At 43.2% G+C, this 27,135-nt stretch overlaps 1 protein-coding gene across 5 annotated transcripts in view; it reads right to left on the bottom strand.

The window, feature by feature from the left end:
- Nucleotides 1-580: 580 nt before the first annotated feature.
- The window catches only part of PKIG (cAMP-dependent protein kinase inhibitor gamma), a 125,878-nt gene continuing 99,323 nt past the window's right edge, over nt 581-27,135 (bottom strand). For all 5 annotated transcript variants that reach the window (XM_073582436.1, XM_073582437.1, XM_073582434.1 and 2 more), the window contains 2 exons: nt 1,901-2,078; nt 581-1,381 (listed from right to left, as the gene is read on the bottom strand). In XM_073582436.1, coding sequence (XP_073438537.1) covers nt 1,302-1,381; nt 1,901-2,048 — 228 coding nt within the window. In that variant the 5' untranslated portion in view covers nt 2,049-2,078 and the 3' untranslated portion in view covers nt 581-1,301. The remainder of the gene's footprint in view (nt 1,382-1,900; nt 2,079-27,135) is intronic.

Here is a 27,135-nt window from a genome sequence, read left to right as displayed (position 1 = left end):
CAATCGGGACAATAAAACTAGGAGTCAGTGCAGATAGTGAAATGGAATTACGGCCATTTGTAAGCAGCCTAAGTGACTGGGTCTTCCTAATACAAGACAACCCCTTTATCACTGTGTTCACCATGAAACTACAGAGTTAATTGATCAAGAGAGCTCAGCGCCATCTTTACTATTAGGCTGGGGTCACACTTGCGAGAAACTCGCACGTGTCTCACGTCTCAATACACAGCACTGCTGCCGTCACTTGGGACGGGAGTATGCAGCTTCATGTATTTCTATACTGCTGAGCGCTCCGTTCCCGAGTGCCGGCGGCAGTGCCGGGTATTGAGACGCGAGACTCGTGCGAGGAGAAAAAAAAAATGGTCCCATGGATAAAAGACTCATCAAGGGCAATGATGACAATCAGACCATTTTTTCCACATAGAAGAAAAAAAAGGAACGTCTGAATGAGGCCTATATGGGCAGGCACTGCTGAGACTAGTAGTCCAAGAACATAGGATGGTCAGGCTCAGCTGCTCTGGGACATGTGGTTCCACCATACATAACTGTACTCCACTCTATAAGAGCAATGAGAAGACTCTGGTGTCTTAATGGTGTTTATTAGATTATTCAGTCACACAAAATCATATTTTTGAGGGGGGCAAATATTTTTGTTTCTCTAAAGGAAGAAAAAAAAAATTATAAAGAAACAAACAAAAAACACACCATTATTTTCCTGTGCAAACTAAATATCCAATCTATTCAGAATTTCATGTCAATCTGAAATATAGCACTTAAAAACGTGGACTAAATAAAAGAAAAAAAAAAAAAAAAGTTGGCAGTCGGACTATACATGAGCCATGGACGCCTGGCTTCAGTATGGAGATCGGTTTGGTCCATTCGGTTATAAGGCAGTGCTTTGTCATAATATGTACGTTGGTCTCCAGTCCCGTGTGACCCAGGGCAAAAGGATTCTCTATGGACAATAAATAAACCTTTACATGTACAGAAGGGGGAGTGGGCAGTACCATCCGCAAAATGCTTCCCCCAAAGGAATATTGCATATGATTCTTCTATAAAAGGAAAAAAAAAATCTGCTAAGGCAAGTTTAGGTCACGTGGAGTTTGAGAAGTTGCCTTGACCATACTGTGCCACCAGGTGGCGTGTGCAGTCCTGCATTGCGAGTCCAAGCATGTCACCATCACTGGATATTTGGATTCCACTTCAGTCAGAAGCTCCGTGTGAACAGTCTCATAGATCTGCTGTCTCTTTTTGTACAAAAAAAAGTCAATCAGCATCGATGTCTGCAAGACATACTCAAATTACGATGGCGAGCTGCCATCTTGTGCTTCGGGGGTCTGTTCTTGTCCGCTATTGGACGATGTTGCTTCTGCTTGTCCTTCTAGAAAAAAAATAAAATAAAAATGGTCAATCCAAGTGTTGAAGGTTTTATCAGACTGTCAGTCATAACATGTCTCACACAGGTACCACCACCTTTTATTTAAAATAATCTCTGGAGGCAGATTCTCGGAGATCTATGTCCCATCCATAGATCTTAACAGCTCATTTACATACGAAGGAAAATGTGAATTTCTCAGGACTAAGACATCGTATTGCAGATATCAAGGTATCATTTTATTCAGCTTCCTATGACCTGCATGCCCATATAGACAGCTTAGAAGGGACCATGAATGGAGATTTTAAGAATTATGAGAGAATTAAATCAGTATGTTAGGGTCTGTCAGCACATTGTTACATATGGAAGTAGTGGGATGGCTGTATAGGCGCATTGGATCATTGGGGACAAGTGTTATGCAGCCATACCACTACTTCCATAGGTAACAAGTGGCTGACAGGTGCTTTTCAGTAGCAATGTTCTCAGAAAGACCATACATAATCCAGGCCGCCAGCGAGTGACTACCTGCTCCTTGGATAGACAGGTCTCCCATGTTTTCGGACAGTTCCCTCACGCCCGTAGAGCTGCCTTCCCCTTTGATGTCCGGTACTGCATTCCGCCTGCCGGTTCTGTCGCAGGTTATGAATTCAGTGTATGCAGACTCCACGTCCATAACGTCGCTCTCATATCAAATGCATGAGCTCTGGAAGGAGAAAGAGCATGAAGCATGCCTGAGACCACCATAAAACAGCCATTACGCGAGACCCCCAACCAATATGCATTCTATGCGCAGATGGGGTCATCTAGCTTTGCTAAGAGCAGGATGATCTCAAGTAAATTTGCTAATCTGGTGTCAGAATAACACTAGATCCCAATGTGGCTGAGTTGCAGTACCAGTCTAATACTGAGTCAGGAGTGGCAGTATACACAGAAAACATACAACCACTGTCCTACATTAGTGCTACAGTCCACACACTGCAAGCAGACCGCCACTAGTAGCATGTTATAACATATACACCACAGCAAGAAATTCCATACTCAGCTCTGCTACATCATTATTACAATATGGACCAAGATGAATGGCGGCTCTTATGGCTGACACTGTACGACATTATTGGTCTTTCCATTCTGACTGTTATCCAGCAGATGGCAGCAGTGTAGCAGTCCTGTCCTCCCTGTCATTCAGTTACCCAGCAGGTGGCAGCAGTGTAGCAGTCCTGTCCTCCCTGTCATGTCATTCTGTTATCCAGCAGGTGGCAGCAGTGTAGCAGTCCTGTCCTCCCTGTCATTCAGTTATCCAGCAGGGGGCAGCGGTGTAGCAGTCCTGTCCTCCCTGTCATGTCAGTTATCCAGCAGGGGGCAGCGGTGTAGCAGTCCTGTCCTCCCTGTCATGTCAGTTATCCAGCAGGGGGCAGCAGTGTAGCAGTCTGTCTTCCATGTATTTTGCTGATTGATTGGATGAATATGTGCAAAAACTAATGGGTAATCCATCTTAAAATGTGCTGATACTATTTACAGGGCAAAATGGATTTACCGCACAAATCAGCTGCCCCTAATGCTTTCAGCAGATACATTATGCATCACCGGTGACTAGAAGGAATGAGAACACTTACTGCACATCACATGAGCAGTCTATAGGGCGCTGCGCACACTGTGCTCTCAGAGTTTCCACTGCATTCAGCCGCCTGTCCACATTCGTCTGCACCATAACATAATTCAATCACTAAAATAGTTTTTAGCCAAAAACAAACAGAATTGAAGTAAAAAAAAAAAATAATGCCCAAAATGTGGCATAACTGCCATATAGTGTATATAGTGCTACTGCAGAGGCGTAGCTAGGGGTTCAGCTCGGGGGAGGGTGAAAGTCTGAGTGGGCCCCTAACCAGTAACCCTGATTACAACTCAGGTGGGGAACCCAGTGGCAGTAGCTCAGGATGGGCCCGGGGTGACCGCGCCCTCTGCCCCCCTACTGGCGTTACGAGAGAACTTTAGCAGCCACATGTAATCAGCGCCATGGCTGCACACATTACCTGTGCACAGCACAGGAGGGGCTACAATCTGGGCCCTGTGCAGCAGCATGCGTGTCACAGGCAGTGTGCAGACTCCGCCCTACTGCAGGATGGGGCAGATCTGATTGGTAGAGACAGCTATCCATCACCTGTAGGAATCAGCATTCTGCACCGCGGTGACATTGGGCGTCATGCCCAATCATTAGAACAGACAGTCCCAATCAGCTCTTTAACTCTTGCGCGGCGTTCGATTGTAAGCTCTTCTTGCTGCGGGAGTCGTGTGACCACATCAATCCTCCAGATTTTACTGCCCGCCACATAAATAAAGGCCAATGCTAATATTTGAGACAGGCGGTATAAACAAGTCCAGAAATAAAACTTCCTACAGCTGTGGCTGCAGACGATCCAACGTGTCTTGGCGCTGGCTTCAAAGTCCAGCCATGTCCTTATATTACTGGGAAATGGAGCTTTGAAGCTGGCTGCAGAGAGGCCGCCCGCGGGGCCGGTGCCACCAACTATTACTAGAGGGAGTTTAGGATATAGGACTGTTCTGATCAAAGCCTGGGACCTGCCCGCCCGACACATCCGTGTGACCGATGATGCCAAACTTCTCATCACAGGATTGTACTTCCAGATCTGGGTCCAGTCATAGAATCATAGAATCGTAGAGTTGGAAGGGACCTCCTGGGCCATCTGGTCCAACCCCCTGCTCAAAGCAGGATTCGCTAAATCATCCCAGTCAGATGTCTGTCCAGCCTCTGTTTGAAGACTTCCATTGAAGGAGAACTCACCACTTCTCGTGGCAGCCTGTTCCACTCATTGATCACTCTAACTGTCAAAAAGTTTTTTCTAATATCTAATCTGTGTCTCCTCCCATTCAGTTTCATCCCATTGCTTCTAGTCTTTCCTTGTGCAAATGAGAATAAAGTTGATCCTTCTACAATGTGACAGCCCTTTAGATATTTGTAGACAGCTATTAAGTCTCCTCTCAGTCTTCTCTTTTGCAAACTAAACATTCCCAAATCCTGCAACCTTTCCTCATAAGACAGGGTTTGCAGACCGGTCACCATTCTGGTCGCTCTTTTCTGAACTTGCTCCAGTTTGTTGATGTCTTTTTTAAAATGTGGTGCCCAAAACTGGACACAATATTCCAGATGAGGTCTGACCAAAGAGGAGTAGAGGGAAATAATGACTTCACGTGATCTAGACTGTATGCTTCTGTTAATACATCCTAGAATTGCATTTGCCTTTTTTGCTGCTGCATCACACTGTTGACTCATATTCAGTCTGTGATCTATTAGTATACCCAAGTCTTTTTCACATGTGCTGTCACTTAGCCCTATTCCTCCCATTCTATATATGCTTTTTCCATTTTTATTGCCCAGATGTAGTACTTTGCATTTCTCCCTGTTAAAAACCATTCTGTTTGTTGCTGCCCACTTCTCCAGTTTATTTAAATCTTTTTGAATCCTCTCTCTCTCTTCTCTAGTATTAGCTATCCCTCCTAGCTTTGTGTCATCAGCAAATTTAATCAGTTTACCCTCAATGCCTTCATCTAAATCGTTGATAAAGATGTTGAACAATACAGGGCCCAGGACAGAGCCCTGTGGTACCCCACTTGAGACATTCTTCCAACTGGATGTGCAGCCATTTACGACCACTCTTTGGGTCCGATCACTAAGCCAGTTATGAATCCACCTAACAATTGCCTTGTCCATTCCATACTTAATCATTTTTTCAATAAGGATTGTATGAGAGACTTTGTCAAATGCTTTGCTGAAGTCAAGATATACTATATCTACAGCATTTCCTTGATCCACCCAATCAGTGATACCGTCATAGAAGGAAATTAAGTTAGTCTGACATGACTTATTAGTTACAAACCCATGCTGACTCTGTTTAATCACTTCATTCTTATCCAGGTATTGACATACATGTAGTTTAATAATTTGTTCAAAGATCTTTCCTGGTATAGAAGTCAGACTCACCGGCCTATAGTTGCCTGGGTCCACCTTCTTCCCCTTTTTGAAGATAGGAACAACATTTGCTCTTCTCCAGTCTTCTGGAGACCCAGTCTCTTGGGCCCAGTGGTCCGATGTGTCTGGGTGGGCCTACACTCTTCTTCTAATTATATACTGTTACAGTCAAAGGCTTCTGATCAACTTTCTACATCTTGTATTATCCTCCAGAGCTGCAATCAAAATTCTACCACCAAAGTTCAAGTCCACCCCTTACAGAACGGAGCCTGGTGCACGGTAATGGGGTTAGTTCTTCCTACTTCTACTACGTAAAGACCGCACATTCGGCAATATACAGATATAAAAAGGGAGCAGCAAGTTCATGAATCCTGAGATAGCAGAAGGTAAAACAGAACTATGAATGCAGCTTTGGATGTGGTTAGAGAATTAGAAGACATGTTCCCGCTTTTGCATGTGATACATTGTGTGCAGGATCATCACCAGTGCTGACCGCCACAATACGGGACAGCCATGGGCAGCGGTACTGTCAACCATCATGGAAAGAAAACAGCAGAAAACAATGAGGCCGATGAGGGACTAATCCCCGGCCCTTTGTATGCAGGTCCTTGTGGCAGGATCAGGTGCCCGCGCTGGGCATACAGACAGAACAATTGGGCCGTTAGATGTGTGTAGTCAGGAGCGAATTAAGGGGTAATGTGGAGCCTGACACTCTTCAGTCACATAATAGCCCGTGCTCATGGCGCTCACCCCCGATCGCTGGGGTGCGCACACAGGCACAACAGAACGGTCCGATTATTCTGATCAGAGTGGAATCAGTTTTTCTCGGAGGTGAAAATAAAATAAAAAAAAAAAAACAACAAACCCAAAGTTTCTCTGGTCCATCAGTCTGTAAAAATCAGACTGCATTCAGATGTCATCCGAGTGCGGTCTGATGTTTTTCACAAACCCATAGACTTGCATTGCCGATTTTGATCCAACGCTCAGAGCGGTCCGAAGACAAAATCGGACATGTGCACAGCCCCATAGAATATCATGGGTACGAGTGCTGTCTGTAAAAAAAACTAGGAGCGCGCTCGTCAAATATAAGGTCGTGTGCATGAGCCCTAAAAAGCATTTCTGCCTCTGCATACCTGGACACAGCAGACCCCCACACACATGCACGCTCGGCTGTCCTCAGTAGAAGAGGGAAGTAAGCCGCTGCCAGACATCTCTGATCGGGACTTTTCTAAGATTCAACATGCCCGATACACCATTACACCAACCAACATCATCCATCGGGGACAGGTGGCAGGACCATCATACAAATGAAATGGTGGGTCGCTCCCGCTCACCCAGTCTAAGGGTCAGCACTGGTCACCCCGACATTTCTCCAGCCCTGTGTGGGATCGGGTGGGAGCAGAGGGGGTAGTAATCCACAAGTGGATTTGGCACGCAGAAGTTCTTGAACAGTTTGGGCGATGACCCTTGTCGGAGCTATGATTGTCAGCGCAAATCGGGGTCTCCCAGATCTTACAGAAAGAAAATTCTCCTAGTTAGGGGAACGGCAACACCTAGTTAGTTTAGTCATACACAGCCAGGAGGAACAACAGAGGAACCGATTAAAGAAAATATTCTCCAAAATTATTCTAAAAGACATCAAGAGAGCGGATAGATATTTTGACAGGGAGAGGACACACGGTGAATGTTGATTTTCCGGTGAATTTCTCCTCCGCAGAGTCCTCTGGATAGATAAATGAAGCCGTACTGGAAATGTAGAGATTAATAGAATAGTGGCGCAGTGAAGAGGGGAATGGCAATTGTCCTCATACATCACTCGGTTGGCACGCACAGCTGCCCCCCTTTGTTCGCATCCGGCCACTATGAGGCGTCTTGCTGTGGGCAGCCTAGCCCTTGTGCCCCACTTGCAGCATGGAGGTGATCAATACCAAAGAATTAGCATTCTGATGAGCCGCTGGGTAACCTCCACACACGTGACGCCTCCCTGCTCCCCTGGATGATGTGCTGCCGTCAGCAGGAGCAAGGGACATCACCGAGGTGTGGAGCAGACGTTCCCACACATCGACAACCCCGCACCACACTTCCTTCTGGATCACGTTTTTTTTAGCAATGTCCTTGAATCATCCGGTGACCACAATTATAATAGTGATAGATGATATATCGCAGGGGACAAGCTGCAAGCCTAGCATTCTATTTGGGATGCAAGACAACCAATTTCACATATAAAGAGGATTCCCTGAAGGGTATGACCACGTTTGACATTTTTTTTGCTTTAGATGAATTGAGGCAATAAAACAATTAACCTTAACCTTCGTTACAAAAATCTCACACTGTTTTGTTCCTACCAACCCCAATGCAGAGCGATGCGTTTCCATAGTAACAAGCTGTAACAAACCCTGCAATCACATGTTATTCCCCCTTCTCTATATCAGCAATATACAGATATACAGTTGTGCTTAAAAGTTTACACACCCCGGCAGAATTTTTGCTTTCTTGGCCTTTTTTTCAGAGAATGTGAATGATAACACCAAAACTTTTTCTCCACTCTTGGTTAGTGGTTGGGTGAAGCCATTTATTGTCTACTGTGTTTTCTCTATTTAAATCATAATGACAACCCAAAACATCCAGATGACCCTGATCAAAAGTTCACATACCCCATTTCTTAATACCGTGTATTGCCCCCTCTAACATCACTGACAGCTTGAAGTCTTTTGTGGTAGTTGTGGATGAGGTTCTTTATTTTCTCAGATGGTAAAGCTGCCCACTCTTCTTGGCAAAAAGCCACAAGTTACTGTAAATTCCTGGGCTGTCCCGCATGACTGCGTGCTTAAGGTGTCCCCAGAGTGGCTCAATGATATTGAGGTCAGGAGACTGAGATGGCCACTCCAGAACCTTCACTTTGTTCTGCTGTAGCCAATGACAGGTCGACTTGGCCATTTGTTTTGGATCGTTGTCATGTTGGAACATCCAAGTACGTCCCATGTGCAGCTTCCAGGCTGCTGATTGCAAATTTGCTTCCAGTATTTGCTGATAACGTGCTGCATTCATCTTTCCTTCAATCTTGACGAAGTTTCCTGTGTATTTGTAGCTCACACATCGCCAAAATATCAACGATCCACCTCCGTGCTTTACAGTAGGAATGGTGTTCCTTTCATCATAGACCTTGTTGACCTCTCTCCAAATGTAACGTTTATGGTTGTGGCCAAAAAGTTCAATTCTGGTCTCAAATTACCTTGTTCCAGAAGTTTTGAGGCTCATCTCTGAGCTGTTTTGCGTACTGTAGGTGAGACACTTTGTGGCATTTGTGCAGTAATGGCTTTCTTCTGGCGACTCAACCATGCAGCCCAGTTTTCTTCAAGTGTCTCCTTATTGTGCATCTTGAAACTGCCACACTGCTAGTTTTTCAGAGAGTCCATTATTTCAGCTGATGTTATTTGTGGGGTTTTTCCTTTGCATCCTGAACAATTTTCCTGGCAGTTGTGGACAAAATTTTTTGTTGGTCTACCTGACTGTGGTTTTGTTTTTACAGAGCCCCTAATTTTCCATTTGTTAATCACGGTTTGAACGCTGCTGACTGGCATTATCAATTCCATGGATATCTTTTTGTGTCCCTTTCCTGTTTTATACAGTTCAATCACCTTTTCCCGTAGACCCGTTGACAATTATTTTGCTTTACCCATGACTCACAATCCAGAAAGGTCAGTGGCTGGATGAAAGATGCAAGAGTCTGTCTGGATCCCAGAAACTCACTCAGCTTTTATGCACACACTGATTCTAACAAACAGGTCACAAGTGAGGATGTTACCTTTGGTTGCCATTCAAACCCATTTGTGTCAACTTCTGTGCATGTTATCAGGCCAAAATCACCAGGGTATGTGAACTATTGATCAGGGTCATTTGGATGTTTTGGGTTGTCATTATGATTTATAAAGAGAAAACACAGTAGTTTGACAATAAATGGCTTCACCCAACCATTAACCATGAGTGGAGAAAAAATTTAGGTGTTATCATTCACATTCTCTGAAAAAAAGGCCAAGAAAGAAGAAAATTCTGTTGGGGTATGTAAACTTTTGAGCACAACCGTATATTAGCCATAAAAAAAACCCTGTAGACAAATGGGAGAAGTAATCCAGTCATTTTGGCAGTTTGTGATGCTGGAGACACCAAAATTCTTATGGATTAGCTGAATAAAAATCTGAAATCGCTGCACCCCTGTAAGCATCATCGAGAAGAAGGCGATAACCACATTAGCTAGGAGTGGACGCTCTACAGGAAGACCAAACATGTTCTCTGGGGGCTTCCTCATGAGCACAGAGGTGCGAACAAGCCGGTAAAAGTAATAGCCTCTATGCAGCCGGAACGTCTCCCCCCCACACCAGGGACAGGTGCGTCAGTGGGCACAATTAAAGACGCAATAGTTTATTTCCATCTTTATAATAATCCAATTTCAAAACAATCCACAGATATTTCCGAGACCGGGGAACATTATTGCTCCTGTGGTTTCAAGCTCCAGGATTCTTGGCTGTGGAAAACCACAGACATGTAACACCAACCTAAATGGTGGATATGTCATGGCCACATTAGGTGTGTCCGGGATGGTAAAAATATGCATGGAAACATTGTGGTCATATTATTTCACTGAGTTTCTTATGGGAAGATATGACAAATTAGAATTCTATACGGCACCCGTCATTACTTGCATATAATTAGCCATTCTCCTCTCATACGGAAACACCATGGGTCAGACCCAAGAGACACAACCAGCATTGTTGATCTGTCCTAACGTCAGCAGTTCTCCGCAGCAGAACCTTTCACCAATCCAATTACTCAATCTATCCCTTTTGTTTTGTATGGTTTTGTGTATGTCCTCTATTTTTTTTCTGCATTTTGTAAGAATTGTACCTTTCCTATATAAAACTTGCTGCTCTAAATTTGCCCAGAACCTCAGAGGGAAAGCGTCGCCTGGCTGTGTTACTCCGTGTATACCAGTGTGCTATAAGTGTACCCATGCGGTGCTGAAAAGCTGGGTGTGCACTAGTGTGTTACCTGGTGTAGGCGCCTCGTGGCCTAGTAAACGGCTAGTAGTGGCAGCAAGAAGTACAGTAATTAAATAGGGGGAGGACTTTTAGTACCCGGCCATGACCACTATAATCCAGCAGCATCCGAGAACTTCTGGCCGCAGCCGCCAGTAACACCTAATTGGCGGGGATGTCAGGTGGTGCGCCCACACCGAAGAGGTATTGATTGTTGATCATAAGGATAGGCCATCACTATGAAAGTAGTGGCCAAATCCTCCAATTCCTTTTTTATGTACAATCATTGTGGCAATAAAAATGGCTACAACATTCAAGGCACGCTGAGAGTTCTAGTTTTTCATCAGGGTGTAGGTCACACAAGGCTTACCAATTGCTTAAAGCAAGGGTGGGGAACCTTATTTCTGCCAAGGGCCATTTGGATATTCCTACCACCCTTCGAGGCCCGTACAAGTTGCATCTTGGCTCTTGTGTCAGTTTGTAATCATTCATTGCAGGCGCCTCAACGTTCACTAGTGAACACTGGCTGCACGTGATCACAGAGCAAGAAAAGGGCCAGCAGCTGTCAACATACGGCTGCCGGCCAAAGCACTGCGGCCCCCGGGAGTCTGCCCTGGGGCCAGATAACAGGTCATCGAGGGCCATAAATGGCGCGGGCCTGAAGTTCCCCACCCAAAACCACAATCATACAATAAATGGTTGAGGGCAGGGCCCAGTAACCGATTTGGCATCAGTCCGGGGCTACAACACTAAGCTCTACCTCCGTTTCTCTCCATTCCCAATTCAAGAAAATCAAAATAATGTGAGGCGTTCTCCCTGGACTTACATCTTCATCACTCCGCTTACTTCTCTTTGCTGCAGCTCGGGATTTAATAACCTGTTTCCGGATTTCATCTGCACTTTTCTAATAAGAGACTTCCTTGTATCCGACAAGTTTGATCCTCCGTTATAAGCCGACTAAACGTTTCCTACTAGGAACATCCTCCCTGCATGGAGCAGCGCCGTCCAACCTGAGGCCCTTATAAAGACGCAGTCAGTACAGCTACAGGGGAGCCACATATTGGCTACTATTGCTAGAAAGAACCAGGAACCTAAGCAAAAGAGCAGTTGCAGATTGCAACCAATAAAATTTGCGGGTTTACTTTATAGGTTGCACGATCCTTAAAGGGAATCTGTCACCAGGTTTTTGCTATCTTACCTGGGAACATCATGTTATAGGAAAAGAAACCCTGAATCCAACAATGTATCACTTAGTTTATCTGGTTTAGAAGTTGTGATACAATGAGAGTTTTTAGATGTAGCATGCAGCAGAGCTCAAAAAGCTTCCCCCGCCCCCAAACACAGCTTTGTCTATTGTCTATTGATAGTAAGCTGCTAATCAGTGCTGGGGGCGTGGTCGGACCAGTACTCACATGGGCACCAGTCCAGGCAGTGATAAATCTCCTTCTGATGAAAGCTTTATTATATGAAAACAGCACACAGCCTAATAAGTGACATATCCCTGAAATCTGTGTCAGTGCCTACCTCATGCTGCCCTCAGATTACATAGCAAAAACCTGCTGACAGATTCCCTTTCACCTTCAACATAGCTGCATAGCCAAGTTTGGTATTCCCAGAGACTTCCTAAGAACATATTGCTGTGATATAAATCAAAGGATCTGACAGCATGAAATACCAACCAAGATGTGAACATGCTGTTTTTTTTTTTTTTGCTGAATGCTTGGAGCAGAAACGCAAAAGATTTTGATGAGGATTTGGAGAGTTTCCTCTGAAAACTCAGCAAAAAGACCCCGTGTGTACATACCCCAACACTCATCAGCAACCTGATCATGGGTAGAAATCCAAAGCTGCCGGATTTCTGCCCGATCACATTCGCCATCCTTAGTTGCAACTGGCGGCGTGACATTTGCGTTCCTAATGCTGCATGGCCAAAAGTAAATATAGATGAAGCATAAAGGGAAAAATATATAGTCAAGCAACACTTCTTAAAAGCGTTATTCTCGTCTTCATAAATGGGTATTGTCGGATAGTGCTTGTAAAAACAAGCAATTTTGTAATTTTCTGCTTATTACAATTTCCATCCTTTCTTGAGATATTAACACTTTTCTTTTGTTTACAGCTCGTTACCTTAGAGACCGACCACTGCTGCTTGACAGCAGAATGTGCTCAAGCTTTTTTCTACTGTGCGTGTAAGTCTGGCCAGGATCACTGGAGCACGCCGCTACCTCCTAATCCTGGCCAGCTTCGGCACAGTGCTTAAAAGCTCGCCAGCAGCGGTGGTCGGTTGTCTGGGCAACAAGCTGTAAACGAAGGAAAAGTGTTAATAGCTGAAGAATGGCTGCAAATTTTAAATTTAACAGTATAACCCATTAACTGTTTTGCCCTAAGCATATGATTACTTTATTGTAATACCACATTTGTCCTCTAGGGGAACCAAATAGCTAATCACAGCTGATAGCCTGGAGAGGGAATTAGATTCGTTTTGTGCAGAGAAATCCTCCTCCTCTCCTCCGAATACGTTACTCATTACCATCCGGCTCCCGCCTATAAGAAATGACCGCTATCTCAGGAGCGGCTGAGTCTTCACAGCCATTCTATATTTAGGATTTCCCTAATGGGTCAATATCCATAACAACAGGCAAATTAACCCGACCGTGACCTCCCCAGCTTCGCAAATATTCTAATTATGAGCCGCTGAAAAAGTGCGTTTACTTTATAAGGCCTCGGCAGCGCACAGAATGTGGAGCGGGGATTTAGGAAATATTTTAGCACAACACGACCCTTGTGCTACAAAAACAGATAGCTCCAGTTTCCATCAGATGCCGCTCTCCATCTTCCTGCAGGACTGCGTGTACTTTGCCTACAAAAATTATTTTCGCAAACCTTACACGGAACCCCTAGAGTGGTCATCATATTCCTGATTGCTAGATATACTATGGTTTTTTCTAGCAGGAGCAGAAGGTAGCCATTTTCTCCCCCAGTGAGGTCGCCAGTGAGGTCCCCACTGAGGTTCCCGCTTCCCAGGATTCCCTAACTTTAAACCAACTCAATATATCCTGTACCTTTCAATTGAAGTCTATGTGGTGTAAAGGGGGCCCTACACAGAGGGTAAAGGTGGCTGAACCCACACATTTCGGCAAACCACTCTTATCTGATGATCCGGCCATATTCAACGCTGATGCTCCAACATGAAAATTAATAGCAGTGCCAGACCCTTTACATGCCAGACATTATGGGGAGGATAAAAGTGCCTATTATGAGGCATCAGTTCCCGTCATGGAGCAATACATTTTACCAATGGAGCACAGAATGCAGTGCTGTTTTGTAGAATATTTTTGGCTGGATCTGTGACTGAGCCTATAACGCTGGTGTGAACAAAGCCTTATATGTATCCAACCAGACAAATCAGTCATGGATCAGTCATGTTGAATTTCAATGCACAAACATTTGTTCTCAGGCAAGAAAAGAAACGTACTCCCCTCCACCCATTACAAACACATGCACGCTCAGATAAACTGAGCGTACAGGTCTATTGGAGTTCAGGGGAATAACTTTGATAAAGTTATATTAGGTGAATGGGCTGCTTATTACATTACTGATGTACAGATGGACATGCGGTTCCAATACTAGGGCATGAACCACATAATAGCCATTGTTTTAATTGGTGAAATGGTAGGGGAGGAAGATTCTGCTACTGTGAGAATGACTGCCAGGGAGGCCTGCAGATGACATAGATCAGCACCTAACAGAATGAAATCAATTCAGAATTACACTAGGAGCATTGACAAGTATGTAGACATTGAATATGAATTGTATTACTGCCATATAGACTATACTAACAATTCTGACGTTCTTAGAACACATTTTGATCACATTGTCTGAGCCCATCTGCTACTGACAAGATCACCTCTTCTGATGGAAGTGTTTTGTTGGGTGACCAGAAAAATGCCCACAGCCACAAATTGTCACAGGAAAGTTGTCCACACAGAAAATTGCCAACATGGACAAAACAACAACAGTTATCACTGCCCCCCACAACCTGCAATATGATATATATATGCATGTATGTATGTATGTATGTATATATATGTATAGTGTGACCCCAGCTGTACCAATATAACATTATCACCTCCCCTGACCTGTAATATGTTATATCGCTCCGGAGCCTGTGTATAGTGTGACCCCAGCTGTACCAATATAACATATTATCACCTCCCCTGACCTGTAATATGTTATATAGTGCTGGAGCCTGTGTATAGTGTGACCCCAGCTCTATCGATATAACATTATCACCTCCCCTGACCTGTAATATGTTATATCGCTCCGGAGCCTGTGTATAGTGTGACCCCAGCTGTACTGATATAACATATTATCACCTCCCCTGACCTGTAATATGTTATACCGCTCCAGAGCCTGTGTATAGTGTGACCCCGGCTGTACCGATATAACATATTACAGGTCAGGGGAGGTGATAATGTTATATCGGTACAGCCGGGGTCACACTATACACAGGCTCCGGAGCGATATAACATATTACAGGTCAGGGGAGGTGATAATGTTATATCGGTACAGCCGGGGTCACACTATACACAGGCTCCGGAGCGATATAACATATTACAGGTCAGGGAAGGTGATAATGTTATATGTATATGTTGGTGCTTGCTAGCCAGGGATAGTGGTAACAGGTTGGAGGATCCTTTGGTAATGAGGTGAAAAAATGCAATGATTGCTACTGTAAATGCAGGAGAAAAGGTGTTGTCTGGTAACACGGTCTCACCCGTCCACAGGCTAGGCGAGAACGTGGCATCCCCGGTAGAATGGAGCGGTAGTGAGCATGCAGTCTGCCGATCCATTCATTCCCCGTGGGGCCGCCGAGCGCTCTGCTTGGGTAAGTGATCACTTGATTTCCCCACTGACCCCTTTTACCGCGGAGACTACATATGCTATAGAGGTATGTTTTTATGCTTTTTTCATGGCACCCAATGAGTGTCATTGGCCACTAAAAAACTAAATAAATAATAACTTTGCCCCTATCATTGTCTAAAGTTAATGAGGGCTGCAAACCGCAGGTAATTCAACAATGTAATGTCAAGTAATCGATTGATACAAAAATCATTACTAACCGCTAAGTACAGAAAGTGATTCTGGAGCACCGCCACCTCACATTCCACCGGGGCCCAAATGTTAACCATTCGGCCTCCATCTGGCAGGTGTAAATACCACAAGAACATATGGAATACTAGAGTAAACAACACTGTCATTCAGATAATGGGAATATGTCAGGAGGGTTCTCCAGTGTAATTTTGTGAGCAGCATGATATAGGGGGCAGAAACCCTGATTCTAGTGATGTACCACTTACTAGGCTGCTTAGTGTGGTTTTGACAAAAACACTGTTTTAAACAGCAGGAGATTGGAGGACTAGTAAATCTGCTGCCAGGTAGATCTAAATATTCATGAGCTCTTTATAACCCCGCCCACAGACTGGCTGCTTTCTGTGCATAGGCAGAAAGCGGCCAATCAGTGGTGTGAGTGGGGTTACATAAAGCTCAGTGCTCACAGAACTGGCAGAGAAAACAATGGCAAGGCGTCAGACGTCAGCATGGAGCTTATTACATACAGCACTGCAGTTACGACTAAATAAGGGGCCAACTATGTGAAAGTCCTGGTAGCCAAAAGCACATCTCTACTAGTAGCTATGAGTCAGCGATGTTCCTCTGCTGTTTGTACAGACTAAGACACAACGAAGGAGGAGGACAATGAGGAACAGCCTAATTACACATGAAATCCATAATTAGCGCATCCCTACAAGAAGATTCCATCCCACAACAAGGCCTGCAGACCCAAAGTGATACCAGGGAGTGTTCACGTGTCAAGGGCACCCGTGCTAGCTCCTGTATCACCCCCCACTTTTGCTACCTAGCAGTACAGATTTGCTTTTATGCAGAATCAAACATTTCTCCTATTAATGCTGGGAGTACGACGGTAACTTACTCTTGTATCTCTTTACCAGTACAATCACTGACCTTAGCTGTCGCTCAACTAGTAATACTGAGTAAGAACAGTGACTTTACAGCAGGCTGTACAGCAAGAGGTTCCGTATTTCAGGAGTGATCTTTAGTGCTGACATCTAGTGGAGAGTCAGAAAACTGCAACTTTTTTCCTGTAACTTATTCATTCCGCCAAGAAAAATGCTAACTATTGTGGGTTGGGATTTCACGTCAGTGCAATGTCCAGATTAGCAGGGCGTTTCTGTAGAAGGCGCAGTGCTGTGTCTGTGATATTGTGCTATGCCAAGTATTTGTTGTCTAGGGACTTGGGAAGAATGTGGACTATGTGCACTCAGTATATCACAGAGAAAAGGATGTGACAAAGGCTGGAGGTTCCGCAAACACAAACACCGCTAATCCGGAAACAGACAAATAAGCTCAATGTTAGAAGAAGGCAGACACAAACTCTTAAAATGTGATCTTGGCACAGGATGAAACATTTTTTTTAATGTTCGGTCTGGAGTTACCCTTTAAGACCCGAGTGATCTGCAGCAGAAAAAAGGAAAAAAAATAAGCCCATGTATAAAATCCATCTAAAGAACTCACCAGTCCTTCCGCTTGTCCACGGCTACATTGGCGGAGCGGAGGGCTCCTATAGAAGCATCTTCAAGAAAGAATGGGGCAGTGGTGTCACACGTATGTCATACATACGGCACACAATACCTGGGGTTTTGGGGGGACTGAATTTGGGTCAATTTCCTTAAGATCTGACTTTCTATCAATCACATAACCGGGAACCAAAAATTGAAAATCCTTTGCTTTTCCTGGCGAGTCGCCGCAGAAACCTGTATAGCCTGGCGTGAGTCATCCGAGCAAGGATGAAATAATGTCTCATCCTCAGTCACCGGCACATGTTCAGGGAAAGCGGCTTATAAAAACGACATCTATTATCCCAATGTGGGTGCAGAAGACGGGTCACACAAGAGCACACAGCAGTGTCCTTAAAAGCGTCAAATAGTCAATCCCATCACATCCACAAAAACCCCTGGCTCCTTTCATAAGCACCAATAGGTTAATCACGCTGCTGGGATTTTCGGCGATCAAAAGGAAGTGTTTATTGTTTCTTACAGTGCCACTACAGGAAAAAGGAAGCATTACATGAGCTGGGTCCTCCAAAGACATACTCTTTCTTGCTTTCTTTAACTAAAAACGTAAGATATATCAAAAGTCCGTTCTCCCAATTCTGACGTCCGTAAGAAACCTTTTATTTTTGGAGGATCACAGGAAGTCTTCCCCATAGGCACCCCCAGATAAGACATATCAGTCATGGCTTTACTAATGAGATTTCAGGGCTAGAAACACAATCTCCTGTAAACCATAACACTAATTAAGGAGCGAAGATCTCTGAGACTGACAGACGTTACGTGTGCACGTCTCTTACCCTCTGCTCAGCCTGTTGCCAGCGGTACTGGCAGTTCCATGTAGCTTTGCTGCCAAAACAGTTACTAAAGTCTCTTTGGAACAACAGGATAATCTTCTTGTATAAACTTCTGGGCATCAGAGCGCTGGAAATCCCAAAGAACGGAAAAATGTTCTTATAAAACTTAATATCACAGCTTGGAAACAATTTACAATGAGTGCACTCTTATATAAGGCTCATATAGTGAGGGACGTGTGCGCTGTCCAGGAGGGAAACTCAAGGCTGCGTTACAGGCTGCAGCTCATTGGGAAGAAGTAATCCTGCACTGCCTAAGGCCTCATTCACATGTCCATATCTAAACACGTACATGAAAAGAGCGTACCGATGTCATCAGTGTTTAAACCAGAATAAAACAGACATGTGTATACATAGGACCATAAATTATAATGAGCATATATATATATATATATATATATATATATATATATATATATATATATATATATATATATATATATATATATATATACACACACACACATATACATATACAGTCAAGAGACCCACAAAAACATAAGACTGTTGGCTGAGCACGGCAATATTCGAGGCTCTGGCCAAGGTTAAAATATTGTGTATGGCAGCCTTAAAGGGAATTTGTCAGAATTTTTTTCCTAGGTTACCCGAGTACAGCATGATATAGGGGCTAATTCTAGTGATGTGTCACTTATTTGGCTGCTTCGTACCTAGGCACCTGACTGGTCTTTCACCTGACACCAAGTCCTGCAATGAATCTCCTGATGATAAAACACTGATTGTATTGAAGTTTGCAACACACAGACTAATAAAAGTGCTGCTCTCGGATTGCATAGCAAAAACCTGCTGATCGGATTCCCTTTAAGAACCAAATTGGTGCCATTAAAATAGACTTTGGGAATTTTTGTATGAGGGGTCATCACATAGTAAGCCTAGCTGTTTCTACTCCAGAGACAGCGCCACTCTTGTGCAAAGGCTGCAATTGGTATTACAGCTCAAATGAACACTTCATTACACAGATTCCACCTTAAGAAAAAAAAACCAACATAAAAACAGGTGACACAATTGATTTTCCGCGTCCATATTTCCACTGTACTTTGACAAGCGTGTGGGTCACAGGGCTGCCATCAAATATCATGTTACTTATAGCATCTGGAAACCATGCGAACCAGGTGCAACCTTTTCACAGCCAGAAATCCCCCATGATAAAAGCAGTCCCCTAAGGGTTAACCTGTTTTCCTGGGCACACAATGAAGGTTAGTGTCAGACGCAGTTATTGATGGCGACTCAAAAAACCGCCATCAGCTGCAAAAGGGGGGAAACCCGTAATCCCCTTTATACGTCAACCCCAAAACGATACATTATAGCGTTGTGGCTGGTCGGCCATGGGTAGCGGTGCCAGCTCTCATCACCTACAAACGCCAATCCACATTATTACGCTGGGCAGCCGCGTAGCCAAGAAGGAGCAAAATCTAGCTCCATTAACCCCACCTGTCCTGAAGGGTCACCGATTTCTCTTTTCTTCTTTATAGCTTACTCACATGAGAAAAACATAAAAGGGCAATGACCAGTATGTCTGCCATAGAACAAGGGCCAAAATAGGTGTGGGATATCAATTTTATTAGTATGTACGCTTTTCTTTTGCCCCTCGAGCCTTTTCATATAAAATATTTCTAGCACAGGTTATTAGGGCTAAGTGGATACCAAATATAGAGATTTTATTATTTCACGGCATTTAATTACGCCTTTTTGCTTTATTTTCTATGCTACATAGTGCCGTACTTCTATATTATTTCTGTCCCCAACTCGGACATTCCTTTAAATCTTCAGCGCTGGGAATACACAAATATGTCTTCTTTAGATTGCCAGGTAGAATGTCATGAGAAAAGCGTGATCCAAGTGGATGATCTGACCACACGGATGTGTCGGCTGATGTCTGGGGAACTGACAGGTGCCAGGAAGGAGCAGTCTCCCGAGATGGCAGCGATCAGCATTCTGCACACATGCTCAATGTCAAACAGTGACAGGTTATCTAACCGGGAAAGGCTCCCGCTATCTGCTGCCTGTTCTGCTGGATTTAGAGGCCAAAATAGTCCCTTTCAGACGGCGTGAAAAGATAACCTATCACAATGATCCACTTTACAGAGGCGCGTTAAAAGCTCATTTCGACAGGCTCGCAATTGGGAAAGAGTCGCAAATTGCTGATGAACGAATAAAATACACGTTCGTAGGGCGAGAGGATTTTCAAGCAAACTTATCAAATATTGTGCTGATGGTAATGCGCTCTGTGCACACAGAACAACAGGTTAACAATTGTTCTGCGCGCGTAGATGAGCTGTTGGCTATTACACAACTGCTGATCAACTTGCATGTAGACGATCAGCGGTTGTTTAACATCCGCGGTCAGCCTGTCGAAAATGGGCCTTAGGATCCTGTTCACATTACTGTTTTGCTCTTTTCTTTAGGGAGAAAAGCCCCTTGTGTACATGTCAAAGTGTCTATGAGGTTACATTAGATGTAATACTGAACTGCACAGTAGACGGCCCTATTCCCTAGACTCGATCCTGTTAAAAAAAAATTCAGTCTGGTGCCGCAATTCATCATGAGTGACACATGTCTCTGTTCTGCATATGTAGGGACGTTTCAGCAAGTCTAAAGGGCCTGTCACACTAAGCGATATCGCTAGCAATATGGGTGATGGGTATCTGGGCACTCGACTATGGGATGGAGAATATGTACGATGGGTATATGGGAATGGGACTATGGGATGGAGAATATGTATGATGGGTATATGGGAATGGGACTATGGGATGGAGAATATGTATGATGGGTATATGGGCACGGGCCTATGGGATGGAGGATATGTATGATGGGTATATGGGCACGGGACTATGGGATGGAGGATATGTATGATGGGTATATGGGAACGGGCCTATGGGATGGTGGATATGTATGATGGGTATATGGGCACGGGACTATGGGATGGAGGATATGTATGATGGGTATATGGGAACGGGCCTATGGGATGGTGGATATGTATGATGGGTATATGGGCACGGGACTATGGGATGGAGGATAATTATAATTTTTTACAACTAACCACAGTTAGTTACTATGCCCGGGCAGCGCCGGGCTCTTCAGAGATATATATATATATATATATATATATATATATATATATATATATATATTTATTTTTTATTTTTTTTTTCTCTCTCAGGTGCTGCTGATGGTGGGAGTCTAGGTCCTGAGACCCCCATATCGATCAATCAAAATACTTCTCTGAAATCTGCAGCTTACATGAACTGTGCACACAAAGCAGTGTATGAGCTCAGAAGCAATTTTGGAGATGTATGGATCAAATACACAGAGTTAACAAAAAAAAAAAAAAAAAAAAAATTGTGAACCCAGTTTTGAAGGGATATAATAGATTAGCGAGAAAGGGTCCCAAACCCCATTACCTGGTGGCAAGATGGTCTTGCACCTTTCTAATAAAATTAAATTGAGAGAACAGCTCCGCTATTATCAATGTAAGGGTACATGCACAAGTCTTCTAAACGCCGGGATACCTGCATCAATTTTAAAGTAGATGACACCTCATTAAACCATTGGCGGTGTTTTCTCTGAAGCATCTTTTCTAACGTATTTTGCAGTGGAGATTTTTTTTAAATTCCATATCTAACATGGTGGCGGCTTGCAAGTGGACCGGTTACTTCTTTTATCTGCTTCATGGCTTTTAAAGCCCGATGCAGTTAAAAAAAAAAAAAAAAAAAAAAAAAAGTTACAAAAGACGGAACATAAGCACAGCAAAACATTTTGACATTGCAGTGTGTATGTCCATTTTTGGTGCCTTTTTTTACTTGTTTATTTTACACCCTTATATAGCGCCATTAATTCCACAACACTTTACAGATATCATTACTGTCCCCTTTGGGGCTCACAATCTAAATTCCCCATCAGTATGTCTTTGGAGTGTGGGGGAAACCAGAGGACTCGGAGGAAACTATACGCAAACACGGGGAGAACAAATCTCATCAAGAACACCTTGCAGATGTTGTTCTTGATTAGATTTGAACCAAGGACCCCAGTGCTGCAAAGCAACAGCGCTAACCACTGAGCCACTGTGCTGCCCTAGCACTTTTCTTAGTGGCTCCATGTGTAATCCGCCTGTTGTGTAAACAGAAAGGGACACATATGTAGTAAACCTGTGGTTCTGTGCAGAAATATCCATAACAAATCTGTCATGTGTGAATATACCCTTGAAGGATTATTCCCAACGGAGGCTTTCTTGGCCACTGGAGGTAAAGCTGCAGGAATAGATGAGAGTTTCTTTGACTTGGGAGCAAAGACAATTTTCTAACCTAATCTCTCATCAGTGAAATACAGAGCGGCTCAGAAGTAACTGTCTTCTTCTTGACAGTCTTTTCCTGTAAGAGCAGGAGACCGGAATAAAAACTGGAGGACCATCTTGAAACTATTACTTTGCAATTATCATGATGTTGTTGCGCATGATTTACAGCTCACTTTTCCAAAGACATTCTCTCACACAAATCCACTGAGGATAATAACCTAAATAATATCATTTTGCCATCTGATCCTGATCATGGGCGACCTCAATTAAATATTTCTCGAAGAGCTAAAGAAGGTTTTTGAGACCACCCAAATATAAACGAACATGCTTTGGAAAATATTATATAAGTAACCTTAAAAATAAACTTTAAAATTGCTCAAGACTCATCACGTTTTTGTTTAGCCCATTATATAGTGATATAAAACTATATCAAATTACTGCTTTAAAGCCACTTCACGGCATGACGGGGAGAAGGTCATCCAGTATCAAAAAGACAAGCAAAGTTTTCTGTTGCAATAGTGAAACATAAAGATGGGTACTGTGGAGTAATGAAGGGAGTTCAGCACTGACCAAAAAGCTAAAACAAAATAAGCACATCTATATAATGATTCTTTCACAAAAAGAGCGCTAATGCATAAAACAGAAGTATTTTATACAACCTATTATATAATTGGTCATATCAAACTAAACAGTGGTTTACTCTGCAGAGCATAATAATTTAGCACTTGTATAGTTGGAACTGCCATGGGTCCAATGTTCACCCCTACTAATGTCAAAATTAAATTTAATCTTCTAGAACTCAGTCAGGTATCTCCATGATCTAAACTAGAAGTTAACACAGTGGGTGTTGGATGATAGGAATGAAATAGGAAATATTTGACCCACAACAGTATATCCACCATACTGGACACTATGGTGTGGTAGTAGAGAAGGATTGTGAGCTGCATTTGAGCTATTTGTACATAATATTATAAAAAAAAAAAAACCTTATGGACAATAAACAACTCATATGTATGACACCTGTCATAAGAAATTTCCTTGAGTTTTCTCTGTATAGGAGTAGTCTCCATCCACCCATCAGTGTTATGGGATGTAATTTATTTATTGTTGATGCACAAGCTCATAACTAGGAACATATAAAACACTTTTATTAGGCCTGTTTCACACTTCTGTTTTTGACCATCAGTCAAAATCCGCCGTTTTGCGAAAAAAACGGATCCGCCATTTTTTTTGGGCGGATCCGTTTTTTCCCCCATTGATTTGCATTACCGGCGGATCTTGACGGATGGCCATCCGTTGGATCCGTTTTTTTTGCGGATCCGTCAATTTTTTTGCGTCCGCCGACATGCCTGGACGGACCGTGCAACTTCTTTTTGCTGCAGGATCCACATTTTATAGTGCGCATGCCCGGAGGAATGAAGTCAGCCGGAAATTTAACCCTGAAATCATTACTGGCGGACAGAAAAAAAATTATCTCTCTCTCCTTCCCGGGCTGCGGTTCCTTTAAAATTCTTCATTCATCGGATCCGTCAAAAAAACGGTCCGGTGGCATCCGTTCACATCAGTTAGCAACAGATCTGCTTTCTGCCATTTTGGCAGATTTTAGCTGACACAAAAAAAATGAAGTGTGAAACAAGCCTTAACATTGCTATAAACCATACCAGACCTAGGCTGGGAAGACCATAAATGAAACATATATGAACGCTTCACAGGAAATTAACAGGGCAATAAGCCTGCCAAAATCCCTTATAAACAACTAGACAAAACTTGATATGATTTGTGGAAACAACCTATTGATGCAGATCAATAAAGGCCCTAACGCAAATCGTCTCCAACTCGTGGGTCTCCAGCTTTTACAGTATCTTAGGGAATGCTAGACATAATTGCTTTGCAGAGGAAGAAAATCCAAAAAAATGCTGCTAAATAAGCCATACTAAAAAAAATAAATTAGGTAAATAACTTGAGTATATCATGATTTTAAAATTAATTTGTCTATATAAAACCACCTAAAATGGGACTGAAGGTCAATGCCAGAGAAAGACACACTTACAATTCTTGATGGGGCACCGTGGTCCCCTGATGAGCAAAGATCCAAAAGGTTAGATGATACCACACTGCTCAAACACTGATGCCACATCCTAAGGAAAGTCCCTTTAAAAGTACAGGATAATCTGTTAGTAATATGGGACTGGTATGGCTAAAGCACATTTGCCATTGAGGGGCCTTAGGCAGTTGTCAACAGTTTGTCCAAATAGGACGCACAACCAGGACTTACCTTAATGAAACAGCCCATTTAAAAAGGTATAAAAGCCCCCCCCGACTGCAATGAAGGCGCGGCGGCAATTTTGCACAATAGGCGAAAAACCAAGGTGCTTTTGTCCATAACTACTAGATTGTAGCTTTTATTTTCCTAAAAAAAGCAGTCACCAGACTGGTTGTAATGTACAACATTTCCCCTCGTTTTGTGAGGACTAGATTTTATAACTTTGACCCAATGTTAATTTTTGGACAATGACCTTTTGGTTCAACAAAATGGCTGCCCCCAGTGGGACGGACATAACACACAGCCTATAACACAAACATTTAATTCCGATAGATCAGTGGAAGTAACTTTCAGCTGTTCACGCCCTGGTTTATGCCGTAAGCGCCTGCCACAATTGTGGTGAAAACATCTGCTGGCGGGAGCTATGGTAATTTGATGAAATATGACCTCCCATCATACTTTGCTACAGCAGCTGTTCCTCTTCAGAGCAACTGGCCTACGGTTAACCCCTTCATAGCCCAGCTGAAAACTACACCATCGCTATAAAAGACGTCAGGAGAGCAATATTAATTATTAGTCAACATATAATGGAAATTACACTGCAAAATTATGTCCATTTGTTTTGTAAAACTTAATCTTTTTTGCTTGCTTTTCTTTGGTCCTATTTCTAGGTTTTTTTTTTGTACTATTTCTATGTGGGTTTTTTTATGCCTTTTTGATTAATTATAATATGGAATGTATGAATATAGGGTGTTAAAAACCTTGACAAAAACAGCAATAAAACAAGTCAAAGTTTTTTGAGCCAAGGAATTGACTTTTTTTTTTTATATACATATTTAAAAGAAATGTACAGGAAAAAGTAAATGTGACGTGTGTTATAGTAGCGCTTTCTAGTGAATGGAAAGCTTGGAAGCATATTTAAAGCGTTGTCTTTAGGTGGATTTTGGTGAGGGATCTATGCCAAAACCCACAAGAAAATCCTTTGCGTTAACATACTCTGCTGTGTGGATTCTGAAGTGGATCGACGGTTTAAAATGCACATAAAAACTTAAGTGTGAACACAGACTTGGTGTAATTACTCTACTCTTCCACTAAAGTCCACGTGCATTCGCATATCCCATGGACTGTCCGCGGGTTTCCTGACCCGAACTTGACAGCTTCAGTTCGGGTCAGGAAACCTGTGGATAGTCCTTTCATTAGGGTCCGTGCTCCAACAGTGACAATGTGAATGCGGCCTTACACAGATGAACCACTGGACTTATTAGACACGGTGTAATGCTTCATTTCCACTGTGGTGGCGCTGCAGGAAACTTGGACACTTACTGGCACAGACAGTAACAGATTGCTTGGGGTCTCAGTGATTTACGATTTATAATTTAGTATGTTTAAATAAAGGTATGACCATAATGGGGCCTTTATACTGATTTAAAGGGAATCTGTCAGCAGATTATTGCTACCTCATCTGAAAGCAGAGTTATGTAGGCAAAGAGAAATGGAATCCAACGATGTATCACTTAGTTTACTGGGTGCAGCCATTCTCACACAGAGTTTTTAGATTTAGAATGCAGCAGAGCTGAGAAAGCAAACCCCGCCCACCCCAGGCTCTCAATGTACACGGTCTATAGAGAGTAAGCTGCTTAACACAGGACGGGGGCAGAGCCGGACCAATGTAGTCAGGCAATGGTAACCTCTTAGCGATAAATCTCTCACAGTTAATAAAACAGCAGCATGCACTTTGACAAGTGACATCCCGAAATTCTGTGTTTCAGCCTCTACCTCTTGCTGTCTCCAGATTACATCGCAAAAACCTACCGACATCATTCCCTTTAATAGATACCTAAAGGGAAGAAATCCACATCCTGGTTCACGTTTAACGCACCTTAGAAGTTTTGATGCAAGATTCTCTTCGTGCATCGGGCAGGACTGTGGGTAGGGTTCTCACCTCTGCGCCGAGGTCAAAATCTCCACATGTGCCGCCAACACCATTTTGGGAGACCAGTGGCAAGGGTGGCGCTATCGTGAACTTTAAAAACTGAGGCTTGTACAAAATGCGTAAGGGCTGTGGCAGAGGTGAAAACCTTACCCACAGTCCCGCTTTGATGCACGAAGAGGACATGGCATCAAAACTTGTAATGTGTATTAAACGAGGACAAGGATGCCGATTTATTCCCTACAGATATCTATTAAGTCACTATAAAAGTGCCATGACGGTCATAATACCTTTATTTTCACATACTAAATTGTGAGGACACCATTTGTCATGTAAAATTACATCCAGATATAAAAATGATGCCACAATGGCACAGCTGATGGCAGACAGCTTTCATCCTGCCAGAGACAACATGGGTTTCACTGCCGTGTTGGGGGTCCCCATCTGCGGCACATTATACCATATATTTCCACTTCTATATGGCTGTGTAACTGACTTATGACTGTATGTTTTACTCTTCGTTACGGCGCACGGTGTCATACATCAATCAGGGCATACTTCTATTTCACGGCATTATTCTTATCCTTAGGAACAATATCACCAGTTTTAATTAATAATAACAGTGCACTTTTACTGCAATTATTATAATTAGGATTTTGCAATGCTTCAAGATGCAAGTCCAATATTGCGAGAATTAAAAACACATGGCTGTCTTCACTCCAGAACAGCGCCACTACTGTCTACAGGTGGTGTCTGG

Source organism: Dendrobates tinctorius, unplaced genomic scaffold (assembly GCF_039654945.1).
Source record: "Dendrobates tinctorius isolate UK_male_01 unplaced genomic scaffold, ASM3965494v1 ptg000071l, whole genome shotgun sequence".
Lineage (NCBI taxonomy): Eukaryota > Metazoa > Chordata > Amphibia > Anura > Dendrobatidae > Dendrobates > Dendrobates tinctorius.
The sequence above is the reverse complement of the archived record's forward strand: the minus strand, read 5'-3'. Positions and strand labels throughout refer to the sequence as shown.